Source organism: Coturnix japonica, chromosome 1 (genome assembly GCF_001577835.2).
Source record: "Coturnix japonica isolate 7356 chromosome 1, Coturnix japonica 2.1, whole genome shotgun sequence".
Lineage (NCBI taxonomy): Eukaryota > Metazoa > Chordata > Aves > Galliformes > Phasianidae > Coturnix > Coturnix japonica.
In genome coordinates this window covers 101,839,924-101,863,466 of record NC_029516.1, presented here as the reverse complement: position 1 = coordinate 101,863,466, position 23,543 = coordinate 101,839,924, and the positions used below count along the sequence as shown (strand labels likewise).

Sequence of the window (23,543 nt, the reverse complement as noted above, 5' to 3'; positions counted from 1 at the left end):
TTTGATTTAAATCAGAGTTGAAGAGCTTTTCCCTGTGGCAACCAAGAGGGAATAAATAATGAAGGGGCAATAAACACTCTTCTTTAATAAAGAGAATACAGCAACAAAAAATGAAAGTACTAAGACAGATTTAAGACAAAAGGAGGAATTACTTCTTCACACAACATTTAAGGTAATCTAATTGCTTCCCCAATCCCCTCCTACCAAACCAAACATTTGAGGGCTGTGTGACAAGCAGTTATCAGAGAAGATCTAGGCAAAAAGAATTTATCCTCAGTCATTACAGGATCCTCTTGGATTGTCTACAGTTTGCCATGCTATTTTTCCGGCAGCTGTCTGGGTGATTGAAGTTCCCCAGCAGGATGAGTGCTTGCAATCACAATGCCTCCTGCAGCTGGAGGTAGAAGGCCTCTACTTGATCAAGAAGCCTGTAGTACACAGCGAACACAAGGCTCCCTTTTTGCAGTCATAGACAGCTTCACTTTCATTGTGAGAATCATCCCACCAGGTTTTGGTGACAGCAACTATATTGTGGTTTTACAGGAGCACAGTAGCTTCCAGCTCCTCCAGTTTGTTTCCCAAGCTGTGTGCATTGGTATAGGGGCGCTCCAGATGGGCAGCTGGTATTGTCAGCTCTTTAATGGATAACTCTTTAATTCCTTTTAAGTATATCCCTTGATTTTCCCCATAGGCTTCTCCTATTGCCATAGCAATAGGAGAAATTCTCCTTCAAGGAAGGAGAATTATCACATAGAAATGAAGTATTACACAGGAAAAGTATCGCCACATTTGCTCAATTCTTGTTGCTTTCTTTTTTGCCAGGTGTTCACAGATTGCAACTGACAGAAGCAAGTTATTGGTGCAAGACAAATCTTTGGTCTGAGCAGTGGTGTCCATTGTTTTCTCTATTTCTGGATATTTTTTTTTCTCTACTTAAAAACAGTTTGGGAGTGCTTCTGCCATGTTACTTAAGTAGTGCACATAAATCTTTTTCTATCCCATAATAAAATAAATATAATAAATAAAATAAAAGGACATACTGAATTTCCATAAAACCACAACTACCAAGCTTTATAAATCAGTATGAGTCAAACTAAACAAAATTCCACTCCAGTTAATGCTGATGAAGTTCCAAATTCCCCCAAAGCCCAGAAACATTGGCATAGTGAACAATTTATGTAACAGTTCTGTGGAAAACCCTTAGAAGAACTGCAGAAATGCTCTGCTTTTCCCTTACCACAGGAATGATCTACAAAGCAATACAAAATCAATTTTAATTTCAACAAATATTTTTCCAGACAGAATAAAGAGATGTCCACACTTGGCTTTTTAAAGACTCTTGGGAAACCTTGGGAAGCCTTATACTATCAGTGTTTGTTAAGCGAGAAATGACAAATGGTACCTACTTGCCTAAAATGTGAGATAAAAAGCTACACCCAAACCATAAAGGACTATTCATTCCTATGTGGATCTGAAATCAAACCACCCACGTTTTTTTTTCTCTTTCTCTCTCTTGGAAATACTGTTCATAACAACAGAATATTCTTACAGCACAGCTTTCTTCCAAGGCTGAATTTCAGAATCACAAGTAGATCATCTTATTCCAAGAAACACGATTTTAGAACTACAAAAATACTTTCCATTATTGCTCCAAGTTTAGTCACAGTAACATCCTAATCTTTCCTAAGAAAGATAAAATAACACAGTTTAACTCCATTTAGTTTTAGAAGTAAACAATTTCGCAGTACTTCAGCGATAAGGCAGTACATCTACAGAAGAGCTAAAGACTCCATTGCAAGAGTGAGCTGTCTTCTTGGGGAGTGCATTTAACTGTTAAAATATTTCCCTCTATCAGAATTTCATTATACTTACCTTTTTTCCAAAGACTTACCCATCCATACCCACGTCAAGACAGTGTATTCCAAAAAGTTATAAAGGTTGAAATTAATTTCACAGGGACAAAATAAAGACACTGGACTATTTTTATTATAGTTATTACATAAAGCACGCAACTGAAATTGATCTTACCTTCAAACATGGGATATGGAAAGGGTGGTTGACGTAGGAAGGATTGAACCAAACAAGAATGCACTAACAAAGCATTAAATCTACCACAGCCTTCTTAGAAAATAAATTCTGGAGACATTGTGTCAAAGACAGTTTAATGTTAATATCTTACAACATTAAAAGTGTTTCATAATCTCAACATAAGCATTGATTCTCTTAATATTTTTATTGAGTGGTATTTACTCGTTTTTGGTTTCCTTCTTCAGTATCCATTTTTAGTAAGGTTTAAATAGCAATTCTTCCAGTGAATGTCAATACTGAAAGACGTTTACAAAATTTCCTCAGACCACCCATTAGTATAGTACTTAACTAGTAATGTTGAAGGACAAGAGCTCATATCCCTTCTTTCACTGGTTCAGACTCTAATAACAATAATGCAGCATTACAAAGACCAAACACATCTTTCAAGATTTGTTTGTGTGTAAGTATTAGTATACTTTCTCATTTTAAAAAATAATTTAGACTTCTGTGCCACTTTTGCTACTATTGCATCTACTTTCCTGGTTTGTTACAGCACCTTCTTTCTGGAGATCCCTGATGTGGTTTTTAGGAAGGAAGCAAAAACACAGATCTCCTCCAGTATGGAGAAGCTTAAGTTCTGACCCTGAAAACCCATATACCACTCACTCTGCAACAAAATATAACCCCCTCTTTGGGAACCTTGGATTTCTCTATTGAGTCTTTTCTGTATTGCACAGTATGCACAAGTAAATAATGTTTTTACAGGTATATATTTTCAAATTCCTAATTATGCCAAATCATAAAAAGTAGCAAGCAAAAATTATCACTAGGGATAATGTATTCTCACTACAATGCAATCCTGACCAAATTCTGAGGCTTTTATGCGTGCAATTGTGTGCTGACACCAAAATATGAAGTCAAACTTTAAGGCCTTTAGAAAAGCCCTAGCCACCTTCTGCCCAGGCTTATGTTTCCATTTTCCTCTCATATACTGACCCATCTGTACTTGGCAACTTGTCCTTTAATTTATGCTGAGTATTTGAACAAACATTCTACCTACATATGAATAGAAAATAAGTAGGGGGAATGAAAATGGAGTGATAACAAAATTTTAAGATATGTATCCTTAATGATTTACTGCCATTCTTTTCCTATAAGGCACATTAACAAGTAAGCTACAACTAAAATTCATGTATTACCTCAAGAAATCTGATTCAGATGCAAAGATTACACTGTTACAATGTATAATTCATGTTATCAGCATGAAGTTCTAATTTCAGGCAAACACATCCTGCCTCATAAGTAGTTCTTTCAAATCTGTGTCAAACATGATAAAGATGATTGTTTAAATGATTTTATCAACAAAATATATGATTTATCCCATAAAAGCTTCTCAAATCCACATCTTTTTCATTTTTCAAAAAATAGGCACTTAAAATATAACAAATTTTTGGCTACGTTTAAAAATCAATTTGCCATTGTTTCAGATATTCCTGAGTAGGCTCAAGATGAATCTCCACTAGTCTATACTATTTTAGTGTTAAATAATGAGGCAGCACATTGTTCCAAAATTGTTCTGAATTATGCAAGCCATTTGCCACATGCTGTTTTGACTTCATTTTTTGTTTGGAGCTGTTTAGTACAGCAGAACTTTCTGTCCTCCCTGGTTTTCTGGCTTTGCTTTTCTTTTGTGGAAGCTTATTATTAACAACTTTTCTTTCATCTTTTGTTTTTTGTTCTTCTTCCTCTCCTTCTTCTCCCTCTCCATCCTCCTCTTCTTCCTCCTGACCCTCATCCTCATACTCTTCATTTCCTTCTTCTTCTACTTCCTCTTCTTCTTCCTCCTCTTCTCCTCCTTCTTCCTCTTCTTCCTCCTCTCTTTTTTCTTCTTCTCCCTCTTCCTTTTCCTCTTCTTGCTTATCCTCTCCCTCTTCTTCCTCAGCTCCCTTTCCTTCTTCCTCAATTACTTCTTCCTCTTCTTCTGCTCCTTCTTCATTCTCTTCTTCTAGTTCTACTTCCTCTTCTTCCTCTCCTTTTCCCTCATCTTCTTCCATCTCTTCTCCCTCTTCTTCATCTTCTTCTTCTTCCTCTTCTTCATTTCCTTCCTTCTCTTCTTCCTTGTTTTCATCTTCTTCTCCCTCTTCATTTCCTCCCTCCTCCTCTTCCTTGTTTTCATCTTCTTCTCCCTCTTCTTCATTTCCTCCCTCCTCCTCTTCCTTGTTTTCATTCTTCTCCCTCTTTCTTCATTTCCTTCCTCTCTCTTTCCTTGTTTTCATCTTCTTCTCCTCTTTTAATTTCCTCCTTCTTCTCATTCCTTGTTTTCTCATCGTCTTCTCCCTCTTCTACTTTCCTACCCTTACTCCTCTTCCTTGTTTCATCTTCTTTCTCCCTCTTCTTCATTTTCCTCCCTCCCCCTCTTCCTTGTTTTCATTTTCTTCACCCTCTTCTTCATTTCCTTCCTCCTCCTCTTCCTTGTTTTCATCTTCTTCTCCCTCTTCATTTCCTCCCTCCCCCTCTTCCTTGTTTTCATTTTCTTCAGCCTCTTCTTCATTTCCTTCCTCTTCCTCTTTCTTGTTTTCATCTTCTCCCTCTTCTTCATTTCCTCCCTCCCCCTCTTTCTTGTTTTCATCTTCTTCACCCTTCCCTCCTTCTGTTTCCATCTCTGCTCCTTCCTCTGCTTCCTCTTCTTCTCTTTGCTCTTCTACTTCACCCTCCCTCATCTCCTTAGCCCTCTTATTTCCATCTTCCCCCTCCCATTCTCCTTTGGATATCTTTTCTTCTTCCCTCCCTGAGAAGGCTTCTTCTAATTCCTCCTCTTCACCATCTCGGTCAGTCTCCCTTTCTTCTTCTTCACTTTCCTTTCCATCTTCTCCTTCCTGTTCTGCCTCAACCCCTTTTTGTTTCTCCTCCTCTGTATTTTCACCTTCTTCCTCACTCTCATGTCTTCCTTTACTTCTATTTTGTTCCTCCTCTTCCTTTTCAGTTTGTTTCTCTTTTACATACTCCTCCTCTTCATCAGTATCCTCCTTTTCTCCCTCACTCTGTATTTCTGCTTCCTCTATCAATGTGCCTCCTTCATCTCCTTGAGCTGTGACATGTTTTTCATTACTCACTTCAACATCTTCTGCATCCCCATTTTCACCGTCTCTTTCAATTGGTGATTCATCTATTTCACTGTCTTCATTATCTTTTCCCTCTTCGCCTTCATCACTTTCTGCTGAAATGATGCTGTCTATATCTTTTTCATCCTCAACCTCTTCATCTTCTCCCTCTAGTTCAACGTCATTGTCAACTGTTTCAGTCAGTTGACATCCATTTTCTTTTTCACTTTCGTCTTTTTCACTGTCTTCACTCTCCTGCTCTTCATTAGATTCCTCATCATGTTTTGTATCTAACCGTCTATCCTCATCAGATTTAGCTTCGGAGTATGTCTCTTCCTCATTCAGACTTTTTAGATCAATGGTTTCTACATACTCTTTCTCATCATTTCTAGCTTGCATCCAATCAATCTCACTGCCTACTTTTTGTAATTCCAAACCTTTTACATTTTCTGCTTTTATTGACTTCTGGATCTCTCTGCCTTCATAGCAGTACCCTTTAATTTCCCTACTTTTAAGAACATATTTTGCAAGATCTTTACTATTTTCTTCACTTGAAGACGATGATGTAGTTTCAGCTATTTGTTTAAATAACGGGTCCTTTTTTTTAAACTCCCTCTGCTTTTCAGTACTTTGTTTCCCTCTTTCACATGTACTAGATTTTTCAACAGCACTCACTATTCTGTTTCCACTTTCTACTGCTTCTTGACTTCCCTGCTTTTTAACAAAATTGCATTCTTCTACAAGTAATGAACCATTCTGGGGCTGATTATTGGATGCAGATGGAAGAACATCAATTTTAAGGGATTGCTTAGACCTGGCAACTTTTAACTCTTTATCAGAATAATTTATTTCCTCACTGGGAAAACCACCAGTTATTCTTCCTCCGATAATGTCAGGACTTTCTGAATATTCTTTTTCCCTTTTACCTAATTTGCATTTGTCCTTGCTAATGTGTTGAATGCTGCTTTTTGAAGTACTAACACTTTGTGTGTGCTGAGATTTACTTTTCCTTGTATTTCTTTGGGCCACAGGCTTCCCTAGAAAGGCACTACTGTTTTCTAAATCTGCACTTTGTCCCGTTGACTCTGAAAGCAAAGACTGCTTTTGTAAGGAACCAGAATCTAATTCCGATCCTTTCTGCATGAAATCAAAACCAACAGTTTGCAGCCCACCTTTACCATCTCTTTTCAGTTTCAGATTTTTATTGTTCTTCTATTCCACATGAGAAGCAGAAAATTAAAAAGAAAGAAGGAAAGCATTAAGAACAAGCAACAGACAAAGAAAATACTACAGAAACAACTGAACAAGAAAAGAAAGTTTATGTGACGTGACTAAAAGATAGCAAAAAGGGTGGAATATTATAAATGAAATGGATTTAGAAGTACATGTATAAGAAGAATGCAACATGCTTTTGATGGCAAATCTACTGCTCTTTTTTCACTACGTATGCACTCAAAGTGAATGCAAGAACTCTGTAGGTATGACCACAGTTAGAGCACATGCAATGTGTGAAGGAGGCAGTGTGAACAGAATAAAAAACTGAAGTTCTATTATACCTTCCTTCACTTGGGAAATCTTGTGATGCACTCACTTTTATGCTTTTTCTGAAGATTTTGATAATCTGTTGACTTACTGCTTTAAAATTTGCATCTACTTAGAAAATCCTTCAAAATGTTTTTTGTTTGATTGCTTGTTTTTAATATAGAATGAAATGGTAATGAAATATACCAAAATGCTGGAAGATTGGTATCATTCTAGAAGTGAAACAGGATAGTAATTCAAAAGTATTCCAATTTTATAACTAAGACCAGTATTACAGTCCCTTTAAATATACTCTATAGTGATTCTCTGTAAATAAGATCTTTACTTATACTGTAACCCAAATGTCAAAATATTTTGCTATCGACAAAACTGCAAACATCTAAGTTAGTACCAGAATTTATAAAATGCTTATGATAGTTTCCTGTCCCTTAGACTGGCAGTGTTTTACACTCTTGTCACCTCAGACAGTGCTGACAGTGCAAGTTCTATGTGTCTGCACAAATCCTCCCTCACCACAGTTAGCTTCTTAGACTTTTACCTCATGGAAAATTCAAACATCAGAAAGAGGGGGCCTATAAAATTTGCCTAGTGTTTGTTAAAACTCAAAGCAAAACAATAAAGTTCACAGGTCATACAAGAATTGCAGATATTTTAAGCATCAATATAAGGTAGGTATTAATAATAATAATTATTTACAGTACCTTTTGTTTTTGAATTGGTGATAATTTTAAGGACTGGTCACTGGAGTTCAATGTCATCGCATGTGTCTGCAAAGAATGAAATCTCTGTTAAAGAATGAATAAAACAAACTATGAAAGGCTGCATAATGACATCATTTCAACATTCTGAAAATACTTTTTCATTGGAGAACCTAAAAATATTTTTCAAGCCACATAACACCTATTAAATTGCTAGTTAAATAAATTATATATGCTATTGTTTCCACATAGTAACTTAAAACTTCACATTATTTCAATGGAAAAGATGCAGGATAACATTTTGAAAGGTTTCTCTGTATCTCCACCAGTGTCAAGAAACACATTCATTTATTCATTCATACATTATGCCAATAGGGCTAGGTAAACATTCTATACTAGAATCTGAAACATGACTTAGCTGCTTTGTTCTCCCCATGTACAAGAACATACAAGTCGTAGTTTACTTAGTAGAATATCTTACCATATTTAGGATGTCAGTTGTATCTCCAAGGTTTCTGGCATTATTTTCATCACCTGAATCGTCTGCAGAGCCTTCACCAGGTTCATCTTTTATATGCTTTTCTTTAAGGTAAATGTAAACAATGAGCATCTAAGGAAATGGTACATACCAAGCAGCATACCCCACTCTTGTAAAAGAGAGATTATATTATCCCTATTTTACTGATATCAGGCTGAAGTTTGGAGATTCCCACTTCTCCCAGTCTAAAACACAGCAAAAACAGTTCCACCTCATTTTTATCAGCATTAAAATTAAATGCAGCTAAACAATCTACTGTCAGCATTTTGTTATCTGATAATTTTTGAGGCTTTTGAAGCATAAATGTTTCATGAGACAAAACTTTTTTGCCTTTTTTTTTTTTTTTAATAATCTCTTTAATACTAGTGGAACAATTAGACTAAATTATTTGCAGTCATATTATATATATTGCATATTACCTGTGTAATGGATGGATACACCAAATTTAGTAATTTCAATGCAGCACTATAAAAATGTGCCTACAACATTTTCACATTTGCATCAAGTTCATTAGCTTCCATATGGTACAAACCCCAAGGTTTCAGATCTCAGAACACTCTAAAGGCAATTCAATCTTCACCACATTGCTTAACCTGGAATCAACATGGTCATACTAGCAGCTCAACAAATAAACATCTTAATTCCAAATTAATAACTTTTAAATTGAATTTGACTGTCGAATGAATTGGAACAAACTTTTACATAGAAACACCGCATACTGCAGTCTATGGCATTCCTCCTTCCAGGAAATCACACATGGTATGGAACTGTACTGGAGAACCTGTGCACATGTTCAGCCTAGTATCACCGTTGTCCAGCTTTTGGCATGAGACAGGATATTCTGAATCCTGATTATCTTAGATACAAGAGAGTGAACAAGCATTTCCAAAGGAAGAAGAAAGCTCCTATAGGAATTATTAGACCCTTTTTCTTACTGGAGGTCTCCATTAGGCATTTCTGAATCTTTAAGATTTAGTTTCCTAATCACTTTTTCTCTGTAATTCATTTCCTTAATGAAAACAGAGAAAGTGGTTATTGATTTCATAGTAATTTATGCTGTCATATTTCTACAGGACTGTGGAAACAAGTACAATTTAGCCATTGTCTTTCTTTCAATTAAACCTCTAAATCTTTAAGCATGCTTTCCAAACATGAACCATGTTTAGGCCATTTCTCTTATGCACTTCTCAACATCTATGTTCTCATTCTGATACATCCTCATGAGTTAAGGCTGAACCAGACCCTTCTTTTGTGTTGAAACTGAGCATTCATTTATGCTTAAACCAATCCAAACTACATAGTTCTCAGAAAATGAAAACAAAATGTGGGGACAAGTCACCTTTTTCATGATGTCTCTCCTTCACAGGCTCGGGTTTAGGAACATTTATTGTAGAAATACATATTGAGGTAGTGTTGCTAGGCATGGGCTGTGAAGATTCTAAGGAGCATTCTCTCTGTGGAGGCAGAGTTCGTGCCATCTGAATGAACTGTTCTGGTGACCGTTCCTTTAGAAGATTAAAAAACACATTGAGACATATTGAGAAAATTTTTATTTTAGATAAAAGTACTTGTTTCCTAAATACCATTGAGGTACTTAATCTAAAGTATCACTGCATTTTTACAAAATATAGGAGTGGTGGAGTTAGTTTTCAGACAAGAAGGTGAGATGACCCATCTCACTATGCTGCTCAAGGAAATCCCATGTAATGTGTATCTGCAAATAAAGCAGAAGAAACTACTACTTGAAGATGTAACAGGATCTTAAGATTATGTTAGGATGATCACAAAATGTTCCCCTTTGAAAATTTGTAGTATTTTGCTTCCTGGAAAAAGTATGGGAACTCTCAACAGCTCTGAATTTACCCTCTCTCGACGTCGTATTCGTGCTGATGTTAATTGTAATGTGTTTGTTGCTAGTGAATCTCCACTCATTTTAGAGACAGTAGAAATCAAATGGCTCTCATATGTATCTTCTAAGAGTATCCCTTCAGATCCTTTTGGTCTTGGAGTAGCAAAAACCAGCATGTGACAACCACCACAAGCAACCTAGAGCACAAAACAAAGTTCAGATTATTTCATTTGCAAGTATCAACACAAGGATCTCATTTTCTTACCATCATCACCAGTCATGTAGACTACAAGAAAACAGAATCAAAAGTAAGAGATGTTACTTCAAATCTAGTTTCTACCAACTTTAAATAAAAATACATAATTACCATTACTAATGACTAACGATCTATGTTTATTTCTCCTTAGTTAAATGAATTTTATTTGCATTCAGCAAAACATATAATCAGGCTACAAAACTACTGAAGCAGAAGAAAGCAAAGCTATTTCCACTGATTTTCAAACAACTGTAGCAAATTATTTTGCTGTAAGTCAAATGTGAGCCACAGATAACTACAGTGACATCCACAGCAAATTGCTGCTCAGGACTACATCCAGATGACTTTTGAAAGTCTCCAAGAAAGAGACTCCACAATATCTCTGGGCAACCTGTGCCAGTGCTCTGTTAACCACACAGCACAGAAGTGTTTCCTGATGGTAAGATGGAGCTTCCTTATGCCCGCTAACCCTTGTTATGCAACTGGGCACCAACTAATAGTTTGGCTCATTTTCTTTGCACCTTCCTTTCAGGTATTTATTATGCATTGACAAGATTACCTCCAAGTCTTCATTTGTCCAGGCTAAATACTGATTAAAATGTATAGGAAAAAAACATTTTGTAATGAAATTTCATCTCTCTTTAATAATATTCTATAAAAATACAAACATTTTGATGTCTGTGAAGCATGTAAAAAGTTTTACCAAAAGGACTGTGAAGCTCAAGAAATTAGAACACAGTGCAGGATCAAACTGATTTGCAAAATTCTCTTCTCCAAGGCCTAACTTTCCATGTCGCCCATCTCCAAAAGTAAACATGAGGCCATTTTCTGTATGTGGGAAAAAAAAGGGTATCATTAATAACAGAGGTTCAATACAAAAACAGGACAAAAACACAAAAACATTATAAAGTAACAGACCAAGCAAGTAAAGAATATTTCTCACCCAAAAGCAAAAACTGAACAATTATTTTTAGATTCTCAACAGATGAATATACTCTAAAAATATGTATGCTTTCAGACAAAGGACTGTCTAAGATTAGAGTTAGTCTAGACAGTTTTGGAGGGAAAAAAAAAAAAAAAAAAAAAAAAGAAAGAAAGAAAGAGTAACATTGAAACTGTGTGGCAAAACAAAGGCTTCTAAATAAAACTACTTGTTAACAAGACATGCTTATGAGGATATAGTTCCCCAGGATTTATCATACACAGAACCATGCAGCAATTCCTTAAACTGAATTTGGCTTTGTCACTATTCTAGTTAACCTCTACAAATAAAAACTTAAAATATACATTTTAAAACGTAAACTTCATGAATACTTCCACAGCATAGAGAAACTAAGAGTGCATTGCAGAATTTGTTCACTTACATACCTGCTACTACAGCAGTGTGACTCTCCCCACATGTAACATTATGTATTTTATGCCTCCCCAAGTGTTCCACAGACTTTGGTTCAGAAGTTTTAAAAAGTAAAGTGCCATGTCCCAGCTGTCCATACTGTCCAAGTCCAAAAGTATACACACCTGTTTCTGAAAACATAAGGGCAACGTTAGCAACAAATATACCACTATCTACATAGTAACCCATTTTTATTAGCCACATGGAAGGCTGAAGACATTAGCATCAAAAAGCACCATTTTGTCAATACAAATATTAATAAAAATGAACTTACCAATTAATTAAAAAAATAATAATAATAAAAAAAAAAAAACAAGCAAAAATATACACAAAGAAGAATTCTGAATGGTTCACTATATATATAGTTATTGGGCTTTTATGTACTACAGTTAACTCAAGACTACAGTGTTTACATACACAAGCATTTTCAAGCCTCACCTTAATTTCTGGTTACCTCTGTGTATACTGTATGACTCCAAATCCAATAGTCCCCTTTAAACTACAACTAATTGGTGTGGATGATCCCAGAACAGTAAGAGAACAGGTTTCAGTGTTCTCTTTCTCTACCAAATCAACCCTGCACTAAACACAGAGAAAACTATAATTGCATTATCTTGTTACAGGATAACAAACTTTTCACATTTTTTTTTCCCATTCAGTGGAATGTCTTTGTCATTAATCCCTCACAACAGGGAAGACTGTGAAGCTTAGAAATCTTTATGAGGTCACAACTGAAAAGAAAAATCCAAACACTAACTATTTTTGGAAAAATAAATTTTCTTGGAGTTTTACTCCCTCTTTTTTTTCCTTTTGCCCCTGCAATTTGTCAACAGAGGACAAGCTAGAGAAGTACTGATTAGAAATACCAAAAAAAAGGCAAAACTGAGACCTGGAAGTAGTGTATATCACTGCCATGAACATGGTGTAGAGCAGCCATCAGATCAAAAATCTCAGTATCTTCAAGACAGGAATGAGCATTCAAAGCTTAACATATGAAACAACAATTTGAAGAAGAATCTTAGTTTAAGTACTTCTTTTTGTCAAGGGAATGAGGTCACTGGTTCTGCTATGCTGGACCTTGTCCTCACCAACAAGGAGACGCTAATGAATAATGTGAAGCTCAAGGGCAGCCTTGGCTGCAGTGATCACAAAATGGTGGGGTTCCTTACAATCCTTTTGGGGTCAAAGAGGGTGTGCTGGAAGCTTCCTACTCTGGGCTTCAGGAGAGCAGAATTTGAACTCTTCAGGCAACTGCATGGCAGGGAGACATGGGGTAAAGTCCTGGAGGGCAAAGGGGCCCAGTAAAGCCAGTCAGTTTTCAAGGACCATCTTCTCCAAGTCCAGAAGCCCTGAGAAAGAGGAAGGCGGGCAAGAATGCCAGGAGGCCTCTGTGGACCAACAAGGAGCTCCTGGACTTACTTTGGTACAAAAGAAAATAATACGGTGAGCAGAAGCAAAAGGAAGTTACCTGGGAGGTCTACAAAGAAGTTATCTGAGTAGCCAGAGATCAGGTTAGGAAAACCAAAAGCCAGAATGAATTAAATCCAGCCAGGGACATAAGGGGGAACTAGAAGAAATTCTACAGATGTATCCGTAATAAAAGGAAAGCCAAGGACTTGTACAAAGCATTAGACTCTGTTCTGCATGACATCCTGTTGCCTAATTGGAGAAAAATGCATGGACCACTCACTAGATAAGGAATTGGCTGGATGGTCACACACAGAGAGTTGCGGTCAATGGCTCAATGTCCAAGTGGAGACTGGTGACAAGTGGCATTCCTCAGAGATCAGTGCTGGGACTGGTGTTATTTAACACCTTTGTAGGTGACATGGACAGTGGAACTGAGCACACCCTCAGCAAGTTTGCAGACTACACCAAGCTGAGTGGTGCAGTTGACAGAGGGAGGAACACCATCCATAGGGACTTGGACAGGCTTGAGAAGTGGGCCCATGCCAACCTCATGAAGACCAACAAGGCCAAGTGCAAGGTCCTGCACCTGGGCCAGGGTAATCCCAAGCATGTGCATAGGTTGGGTGGAGAATGGCTAGAGAGTGTGGGAGGAGGAGAAGGATATGGGGTTGTTGATTGATGGAAGATTCAACATGAGCCAGTGATGTACACCTGCTGCCCAGAAGGCCAACTGTGTCCTGGGTTACATCAAGAAATGTGCAACCAGCAGGTCAGGGGAGGTGATTCTGCCCTCTACTCTGCTCTTGTGAGACTCCACTTGGAGTACTGTGTTCAGTTCTGGGGCCACCAACAGAAGAACCTGGGATTGTAGGAGCAGGGACATGAAGATGATCAAAGGGCTAGAGCACCTCCCCAGAAGGACAGGCTGAGAGAGCTGGGATTCTTCAGCCTGGAGAAGAGAATGCTCTGGGGGACCTTATAGCAGCCTTCCAGTACGTGAAGAGGCCTATAAGAAAGCTATACATGCCCTTTTTTATAAAGGCATGTAGCGACAGGATGAGGGGAAATGGCTTAGAAGTGGAAGAAGGTAGACTTAGACTAGAAATCAGGAAGAAATTATTTACTGCAAGGGAGTTAAGACATGTAACAGGTTGCTCAGAGAGGCTGTGGATGCTCCCACCCCAGAAGCATTCAAGGCCAGGCTGGATGGGGCTTTGAGCAACCTGGTCAGGTGGGAGGTGTCCCTGCCTATAGCAGGGGAGATGAAATTCGATGATCTTAAAGGTCCCTCTGAACCCAAATCATTCTATGATTCTATTAATAGCCAAGTAAATTTAGTGCCACAAAAGTAATTTTCTCTGTGTGAATCTTTCTTGGTTTCTCTTGAAGCAGCCACAAACTGGAAAAATATTAAAAACAAACTATGTTACCATTCCCCCAGACTAATCTTTCACTACTGTCAGGGGAAGAGAAAGATGGGCCAGATTTGATAATACCACCATAACAGCAAATGTATTAACTTATATTGAATGTCAATTTCAAAGGAATCATGACTTAATACTATGACAATAAACACAGAAGTTTTCTTTCTAGAAACCAGATTGACATTTCTGCCTCTCTCAGAATTGTTCCAATCAAAGATGTCATGAATTTACTTCATAAAAAAGAATATGGACTCACACTATTTTAGATTGGAAATAAAAAATACTTACTAAAGCCATTTATCTGCTATCTGTAATAGTAAAGCTCCCTCTACTGGAAATATCAGTGCAAGAAGGCAACATCTGAAGGACTCTTTATAAGTAAAACAACGTATTCAAATTTTTCTATGACATTTAGACATTCTTATTGAGAATAAATAAATGACTCCTTAAAGATAGTTCACTGTAAGTGAACTGAAGAAGTCTTATCTTCATTTTAGTAAACAGCTTTCTTGGGATAGTTGTTTCTGTAAATCCTACTTAAGAGTATGTAATTTGTTTTCACAGTTCACTGAAAAGCAGAAGATCTTGTCATTTTCAAATTATCCAGCTCCATCTGATTAACATTATTATTTTGAATGATGTTAGAGTTGTTTCATACTATCTTTAATCCTAGATGGCAATGTTTTCATAAAAAAATGTCTAGTCCTCTAAAGACATCTATGTGTAGACTTTAAATGTACAGGAACTATCTTCTTTCCCCACATGCAACTGACAGTGAGAGCAGAGCAATCCAAAACCAACTTAGGCTGCCTGTATAAGATCAATGAACTTTTCTTCTGCTTCTCTTTACCATGGCTACCTACATTTTGCTCCTAACACTCATTAGTCAGTTATCAAGGTACAGAAAGACAAAAATGCTACTGCATTCTTAAATGAGGCCAGACCTTATTCATTCTGAGCTTTATTTTGCAAATAAGTTTCCAAATGAATCCAAAAAGGGATACAGTTGCATTGTTGCCTCCCTCCTGTCCTCAGTCTTAATAGTGATACGGTAAGATGAAACAAGTGGAACACACTGCCACCAAAAGGGCAGATGTCACTTCTCCATTCTCTCTCTTAATCCTTGCAGCTCACTTGGCTGCAAAGAAAGCCAGCTCAGCTCAGTGAGCCAGGTTTGTTTTGTTCTGCATTTTAACTGATGTTTCCTGTGGAATGGTGAAGACAGTACCAGAGTGATTACAAAGGGATAAGAAAGACAGGTGACTGCAGCAGCATGAGGGGAAGACCTAATTCTTCAGTGAACTATGAAGATGGCTCAGTCATATTAACAGCTCTCAGAGGAAAGTAAGTGAAAGCCATTGGCTTCTTGAGCACTGGGACTGCTTCTCCTTCACTTTCCCTCTCTCTCTCTCCCTATATATATATATATTTGGAAGAGCAGGGATATTTCCAATTAACTGTGTTTAAAAGGGCTTTGTCTACCTTTACACATATCCTCTAGATTACATAAGAACTCCTAAATCTCAGTGACAGTTGTCACTATACATGAAATATTCCCAAGCAAGAATGTAGTTTTCTTTTTAACACAGGCTATTTACTGAGAGAACTGAGGGAGCACCAAGAGTCTTTTTTTCAGATCCACACACCCCTAGTTACAAATTCAAGGGTACATTCAAAGTGTCAAATCTTCAAGAGAATAATAGAAATACAGATATGCCCACAGGTCTCCATATATCTTCATTTCACTCGAATGTTATCAGATGTACTATCTCTTTCAAAAGGTTCTCTTGGCTTTCTTTTCTTTTAGAGGACCTGGAGACAGAATATGAAAAATCCAGCATTTTACATGTTAACACACTGGTCTGCTGTACTGTAACGTCAAACGCTGTATTCTTGAAGGACTATCCCACATCTTTCTTTGAAGAGACACCCTTGCTTTCCCTCCCTTCAGAGCATAAAAGGAGGTAACATATCTTTTTACAGAGAGGATTATTCACAAAGGATCTGAAAAAAAAAAAAAAAAAAAAAAAAAAAAAGACACAAAATCCCTTCCCTTCTAGATTCAAAAGACGCTTTTATTCTGACGTCTTAAAAGCTTTCATGAAAAAGTACACAATTCAGGATTGCTCCTCTCAAGTTTCTTTTGAAAGCTATGATACCCAAAGCTTTCATTTTCAGTAGGAATCATCTGCAAGAATCCTGAGTAACAAGTTTTTTAGTCTCTGAGTAAAAGAAGTCATCTGAGATGAGGATACGATATTGAACTGACTGACAGACAGTCAAGAAATGAGCAAGTCTATCCTGCAATAAAGACAGGGACCTTTTGCATCGACTGAATTTTTAACCATTATTCCCTTTACTCTCTATACCAAATACAAATATTAAAGGCAGAATTAACAGTAAGAGTTGTAGAGATTATGGTTTCCAATACCATATTAAAAATCTTTAAAATATTGTATATTTTTTAAAAAGTTTGATTTTTTTTTTCTTTTTTTCCCCCTTAATATGGACATCAGTGATAGCAATATTTTATTTTTTATTCTCCAAAAAAATAAAATAAAATTCCTATTTTGTAATTTCAGACTAAAAAATGGAATTATTTTCACACTTACATTCCACTGTTTACTTTGACACACTGCTGGAGTGATTTCCAACAATAGTTTGGTCAAATAATGCATATAACAAAGGTTCTTATTATACAAAATTACCAATAAAGTAGAAATGACAGTCATAAGAAAGAAATCAAATGAAATGCTTTGGAACAGACTAATTATGTACGACAGTCAGGAAGAAACTTGCCTCATACACAGTAAGATAACTGGATTATGCTTTCTTCTAATTTGATAGACCCTAAGTAAAACTGATGACAAGAAATGAACCAGGATGTACAACAGTTTCTACATACCACATTTTGTCCTATCTTAATCCTATGTCAAATGAGACAACGAAATGGGGAGCCAATCACTCTCGTTATTTAAGAGTAAAATAATACACCCAGAGAAACTGGGTTGCCAAACAGCAACTATTTTCAAAAGATACATGAAATTCAGAATTTCTTCAAAATTGTACTACTTTAGGAATTCACTAATTTAATAAATTGAGCTTAAAAGAAATATAAATGTTTCCAGTCCTCTTTGAAGAGGACTTCAAAGAGATCCTTGATCAGAACTCTAAATCACGCCGCTTCATCTTGGGATGGAACAAATACTTCAGTACTTATTCAAGTGCATCCCGTTCCATGCCCACCGCCCTGTGGTGCAGCCCCTTTCCCTGACCCCCAGCTGCCCCTCCCCTGGCACAGCTCCATGCCGTTCCCTCGGGCCCTGTCGCTGTCACACAGAGCAGAGCTCAGCGCTGCCCCTCCGCTCCCTGTGAGGAGCTGCAGCCGCCATCAGGCCTCCATCAGCTCCTTTGTCATAAAGGAAATTAAGTTTGCTAAACAGGACCTTCTGCTCATGTATCGATGTTGGCTATTATTAATGACTGCACTGTTTTTCAAGAGTTTTTCAGGGATTCTCAGAATAATCTTCTACATAATTTTACAAGCTACTGAATAATAATAACAGTAGAATTACACTAAAAATTCTCTACCTGACCTTTCATTCCTAACACAACTATCAATCTTTAGGCATACATATTTTGTCAGAGGATACTGTTTTCTTCCTCTCTTGACTCAAATGGATCTACTGGCACTCAACACTGATCTACTGCCAGCTAAGCCAACACCATATTTATGTACCTTCAACTACAGCATCTATTTCCATATGTAAGTGAATTCTACATGGTAACACGCTGACTTACTATGTTACTTTCTTCACTGTATTTGTCGTTGTTCTTTTTTGTTTTGTTTTGCATTAAGTTTGCCTCTATGCTCCACTTTTACTTCCTGCAAGATTTAACTGTAGTGCTGATGTCATCCAAGTCTACAGCCTCCTACAAAGCCTCTGTAGAAGTCATTTGTTTTAATGAATTTTTATCACATGAAACACCATTAAAACAAAATATCTTTTGGTTGGTTTCAAATTTATGGTTAAAAAATCAATAATGATAATCTAATCCTTTTTGCTGAACTTCACTTTGTAATTCATAAAATAATGCTAGGATTTATACACTTGCTAGCCTTAAATTTATGGAAATATTTTTCACAATAATCATAATCCGATTTCATGCAAAGAAATTTATTTTATGGCAGAATACTGCCAGGGTGAGACTGTATGCTGGAGACAAAGGCTTTAAAATGTAGACAAATGTTTGCATTATTTTTTTGATTGACTACTATTATTTCCTCCTCCCAAAGGAGCTTTGTTTTACCTAGAATCTTGCTGCTTCTCTCATCATTACACGTAACCTTTTCTAGCCCATCACTTCCACCTTTATTCTCTCCAGTGGCTTGCAGTACAGTATCACATCAAATTACTTAAAATTCCCCTCAGTTAGATTTTCATTTTATATTTTAGAAACTTTGCTCACTTAACCTTGAAGGCACTCTGTCAGGCTGACAATAGATGACTATTTAGCATTTCCAAAATTCAGATTTAAGGACTAATAAAACCTACTTATTTTTACAACTTTTACATTTGGGTAGAAGATTACTTTCAAATATGCTATACAGTCATGGAATTCATCACAAACCAAAAACCTTTGATATTCTTGTTGTCCTCTGGACTCTCTGACTCATTTTACGCCCTTCAGAAAATGTGATGGTCAGACTGTACACACTCTACTGGTAGAACTCATGAGAGTGCTTCACAAAATGGAATGCAAACTCAGTGTTTTTACACACATTACTTCTTTTTACCTATCTAGGATGTTACTATAACAGCCCTATATGGCTATCTTCTTTGCAGTGCGCTGTGTACCTGTCTACAAAGAATCTCTGTCAAGACTGTTCAAAAGTATCATGAAAATCAAAAGATAATGAAATCTAATGGCTGCTGTCTTGTGAGAAAATAAAATTATATTGGTCTTATCTTACTCGACTGTGTTATTTTCTAGTTGTTTATCAACAAGCTGCTTAATTGTCTCAACACTCCAACACAGCTATTGAAGCTATAGAGATCTGTAATTTTCAGGCTCTTCAGACCCCTCATCCATCCCCATGAAGTTCTTGAGGTAACAAAATGTTTCTAAGAGTCTCAATTCTTGAAGAAGTTCAGTGTGAATTTTCATTAGGTCCAGACTGTTTGAAAATATTCAGTGTAACTAGTAAGGATATAACTTACTACTCCATTCTTCACAGTTATTTTTCTGCTTTACAACCACTTCTGTATAAAAATTATAAGAAACTTTGCTTTTCTCTCCTACTACAGTTTGTTGGTGGTGGTGGTGTTGGCTTTTTTGTTGTTGTTATTTTTTGGGTTTTTTTGCTGTCTAAAACCATCATCCTTATTCACAAGAAAACCCCCAGATAAATTAAACACTTGAGTATTTCGAGACCAAATGGTAGCAATTTTAGTTCTGGTCACAAACAACCTGAATTCCACTTAAAACCATATCATTACTTTGCACAAACACAGTGAACACATCTAGGGACAGTCAGCATTACTACAAATGAAATTATGACAAATAACTATATTGTAAAAGTTATTTTTTTCTTCTTTAGAGATTCTCATTAAAATTTCTAGAAATACTCCACAATTTTTCTTGCATTTTGTCATATAGTATCCTAGTTCACTCATTCACTCACACAAAACTTTAAAAAGTATTTATTATATACACAAAACATTAGTTAACTAACATTTTTTCTGGTACTTACTGTACCAGACATCATCCCAAAGGCACAAGAGAATCCATTTTCCACCAGCACCCTGATACCCTCTGTAAACTAATGGAAAGAGTTCTAATCACACAGGAAACTTTCCATTCACATCTGCCGACTGAGATATTTCAAAATGTGCTGAAAAGGATTTGCAATACAGTAATACATGCTATATTTAATCTTCCAAGTACTATAAATACAACCTTGCAAACTAATATATATAAGGTTATTTGGTAATTTTTATATTTTTATAAATGTTCAGTGTGCTGTATCTGTTCTAGTTTTATACGTATGTTAGAGATTCTGCTCAAAGTCACAAATAAATTCTGTATTATAACAAGAGATATTGAAACCATTTAGGCATCCATTAGATTACGCATCTCTATCATTACAAACAGACTGCTAGTTGAAAAATGACTTTCTAATTATCACATATTCTGGGTCATGCAAATTCACTACAGAATGGAAGTTTCCCTCTAGAACTTTCTCCTGAGGCTCCTAAATCCCGCTTTCAAGTTCCTCAGACGTAAGAGACATTGATCATTGGTTTACACAAGGAGATATTAGCTTGTTACAATCACATTAAGACACTTAGAGTTTGTAAAGTATTTCATCAATGGTATCTATTGGAGCTAATACTATAAATAAGAAGAGGTTATCATAATCTTACATTTCTTCACATTACGGGAATCCTGAACTGTATGGAACCAAATGGGCTTCCAACCATGCATGGTATGCTGCACTCTTCTTTTACAATTAGCTTGTAAAATCAGTCCTGAAGCAAAACGATAAGCACGGCGCAGAAGGTCAAGCTATATGCACAGTACAGCACAGACCTGTACTTACTCAGGTTAACCATCGTGTGGACTTCAACCTATTTGATGTACAATGGTCTTCTGCTCAGAAGCATTACAGAGTCCTACTTTTTGGTAGCATGTAAGCAAGCTCTTTGAAGTAAACTGAGATAACTAACCTGGAGAGATGTTAAAAAAAAAAAAAAAAAAAAAAAAAGCATTTAAATACCATACCTGTAAGCACCACTGTGTGTTCTCCACCACAAGCGACCTTATTAACTTTTTCCCTAATTCCCAGTACAGGCTGCGGGACTCTACTGTTCTTTAGCTGCTCAGGCGATAATCCCAGCTTTCCATTGTCAGGTTCCCCAAAAGTGTAGAGTTCACCATCTCCTGTAAAAATACAGAACAAGATTCCCATAACGCACTCAGAAGCAAGCTTGTGTTGTCAAGACAGCTGCAGACACAAGTCAGTAATACAGAAAAGTATATGAATACTACAGGCCAACCAAACATATTTGTAGGATGATTAAATAGTTGTGCAAAGCAGTATGCTTTGATGGGATATGGAAGAGCAAAATTTTAACGCAACCCTCTCTCCAAGACAAGAATCTTTAGTCTGCAAAGAACACCACTCGTAAGGAAAACTGTTGATCACAGCCTGAACCTCTGATTAACCATCTGAGGCAAGCAATGAGTCAGCTGTGGGAGCACAGGTGAAGGTAATTCAGCTGCGCTCCCAGAAGGGGTGGAGCTTGGCTCCACCTCTCCTAGATCCCATTTAAGGGCTGACCACCACTAAGGCAGCATCTCTTTTTGGAGACTGCTCCTCTGTGGAGTTCTTGTGGTAAGCACTCATCTTGACTGAAGGCCTCAGAGTTGGTGAGGATATTATCCAGGATTGTGTTCAGGTGACTTTTAAATAACTTCAGGGAAGGAGGCTGCACAACCAGTCTGGGCAGTCTGTGCCAAAGCACAGTCACCCTCACAGTAGTTTTTTCTCCTGTTCATATGGAACTTCCAGTGTTCCACCTTGTAGCTGTTGCCTTATCCTACCACTGGATGCCACTCAGAAGAGTTTGGCCCCATCTTTTTTACACTCTCCCTTCAGATACTTACATTCACTGATCAGATCCCCCCGATTTTTTTCTACTCCAGTTTGAACAAGCCCAGCTCCACAGGAGAAATACTTCCAAACCACAATCATTTTAGTAGCCCTTCAAGTACCACACTTGTGAGCCACTAAAGTACATCCTTCCAGATGTTCTTAGTTTCTCTTTCATTCCCAACATGTTATTTTTTTCTCCTTCATTAATGATATTTTCTCCTTCCTGCTGCACACACAGATTATTTTAAATGACATCAATAATATTAAAACAATTTGTTTATTTGCATGTATTTGTTGCATTCTTCTACACTTTTTAAGGGGTATTTTGTAGTCATTATAGTCTGTGTTTTTTAAATAAAGAGCAGACTATCTCAGGTGCAGAAAACTATATTTCATTTCAAAACTACATACTGGCTTTATGGCTCTCTGTTCAGTCTGAACTATTTTCTATTTTAATCCCGGACTTCATTCTTATGTGCAGAAACACACTGAATAGGCTTCAGTAACTGATACTTTGCAGTTATGTGCTGTTTTCTAAATTCTAAAATACTATCCTAATTAACATCAAACAATCAACCACAGCATGAGAGCTTCTGTAACCAAAACATTCCATTGATTCAAGAGGTGTCAGTGCTTCTACTGCGAGGTTTTATTAGACACTGTTAAACAAACAACAACAAAAACAATAGCACTTTTTGAAGGTAAGTATGAATATTTTAATACTCTTGTGCTTGCCATGTAAGGAAGTCGCTCCAAAAGAAATGCTTCCTATTTATTTCCACGGAAACTTGAACAGATACAAAGATCACAGTAACACGATTTGATAGAGAAAATTCTCAACTTTGGAGCTATTTTTCAACATTGTCACCCCAAGCTCTGCATATTCAGCAGTGACAAACAAGAGCCTGCAGCTCTTGCAGATGTACAAATCTGCACTAGCAGAGACAACCTACTGTCACCACTGCTGAAATGCACCACCCATCACCTCACTGTGTTCACATTCACTGTCTGGTCCCCATAACGCTCAGCAGGTGTTGATGAATGTCAGCGGGTGCATGGAGGAATTCAATGATGCACCTTTGCTTCATACATTCGTCCATTGTGTCAGGCTGCCCCTCTGCTGTCATCTGTCACACAGCAACAAAATGTTATGGAATACTGGTGGGAAGGTTCAATCTCTACAGTCACACTACCAACATCCATGTCTGATACTGTGGGCCAACATAATAAAACGGGAGGCATTACTTTTGGAACAGACCTCATATTTCTAGGAACAAGTTCAAGAACCCTGAAAAGCACTTAGCTAACTATGTATGCAATTCTCTTCAAAGAGAACACAGCATTTTATTTTGAACACTACTGCACAATAAATATTAATCCAATCGAGATCTAATTAATGGGATTAAAGATAGAAATGGTCAAACTGCCACTGACTTCCCAATATAGTCAAGTTTATTATATGTTTTAAACCTAATAACCCAGCTGACAAAGAGAAAGCCATTTACTGAGGTGATTTTGGAACATACTAGACATCATTTTAAGTCATACAGTAGTCTAGAATTAAGGAGAATAGCTATCAGGCACAAAAAAGACCGAATCAAACACAGATAAATTTTCAGAATAGTTACATGAGTGCAGCGTATC

At 37.0% G+C, this 23,543-nt stretch overlaps 2 protein-coding genes across 5 annotated transcripts in view; both read right to left on the bottom strand.

The window, feature by feature from the left end:
• Positions 1-23,543, bottom strand: part of RPGR (retinitis pigmentosa GTPase regulator) — a 51,091-nt gene that overhangs the window by 12,089 nt on the left and 15,459 nt on the right. For all 4 annotated transcript variants that reach the window (XM_015884573.2, XM_032449319.1, XM_015884557.2 and 1 more), the window contains 7 exons: positions 21,026-21,184; positions 11,381-11,536; positions 10,716-10,840; positions 9,771-9,953; positions 9,247-9,412; positions 7,851-7,951; positions 7,373-7,438 (listed from right to left, as the gene is read on the bottom strand). In XM_015884573.2, coding sequence (XP_015740059.1) covers positions 7,373-7,438; positions 7,851-7,951; positions 9,247-9,412; positions 9,771-9,953; positions 10,716-10,840; positions 11,381-11,536; positions 21,026-21,184 — 956 coding nt within the window. The remainder of the gene's footprint in view (positions 1-7,372; positions 7,439-7,850; positions 7,952-9,246; positions 9,413-9,770; positions 9,954-10,715; positions 10,841-11,380; positions 11,537-21,025; positions 21,185-23,543) is intronic.
• Positions 1,549-7,365, bottom strand: LOC116654430 (glutamic acid-rich protein-like). Its single transcript, XM_032449321.1, has 2 exons — positions 4,619-7,365; positions 1,549-4,135 (listed from the first exon to the last, which is right to left on the bottom strand). Exons 1-2 carry the CDS (start codon positions 6,270-6,272, stop codon positions 3,558-3,560), a joined length of 2,232 nt encoding a protein of 743 aa, XP_032305212.1. The 5' UTR covers positions 6,273-7,365; the 3' UTR covers positions 1,549-3,557.

Excerpts from the sequence above, each read along its gene's own strand:
- LOC116654430 (XM_032449321.1), bottom strand. The coding sequence starts at position 6,272 with ATGCAGAAAGGATCGGAATTAGATTCTGGTTCCTTACAAAAGCAGTCT. Across the intron at positions 4,136-4,618 it reads GGAGGGAGGAAATGAAGAAG|AGGAAGGAAATGAAGAAGAG; the intron begins AGGGAGAAGATG and ends AGGAAGAAGAGA.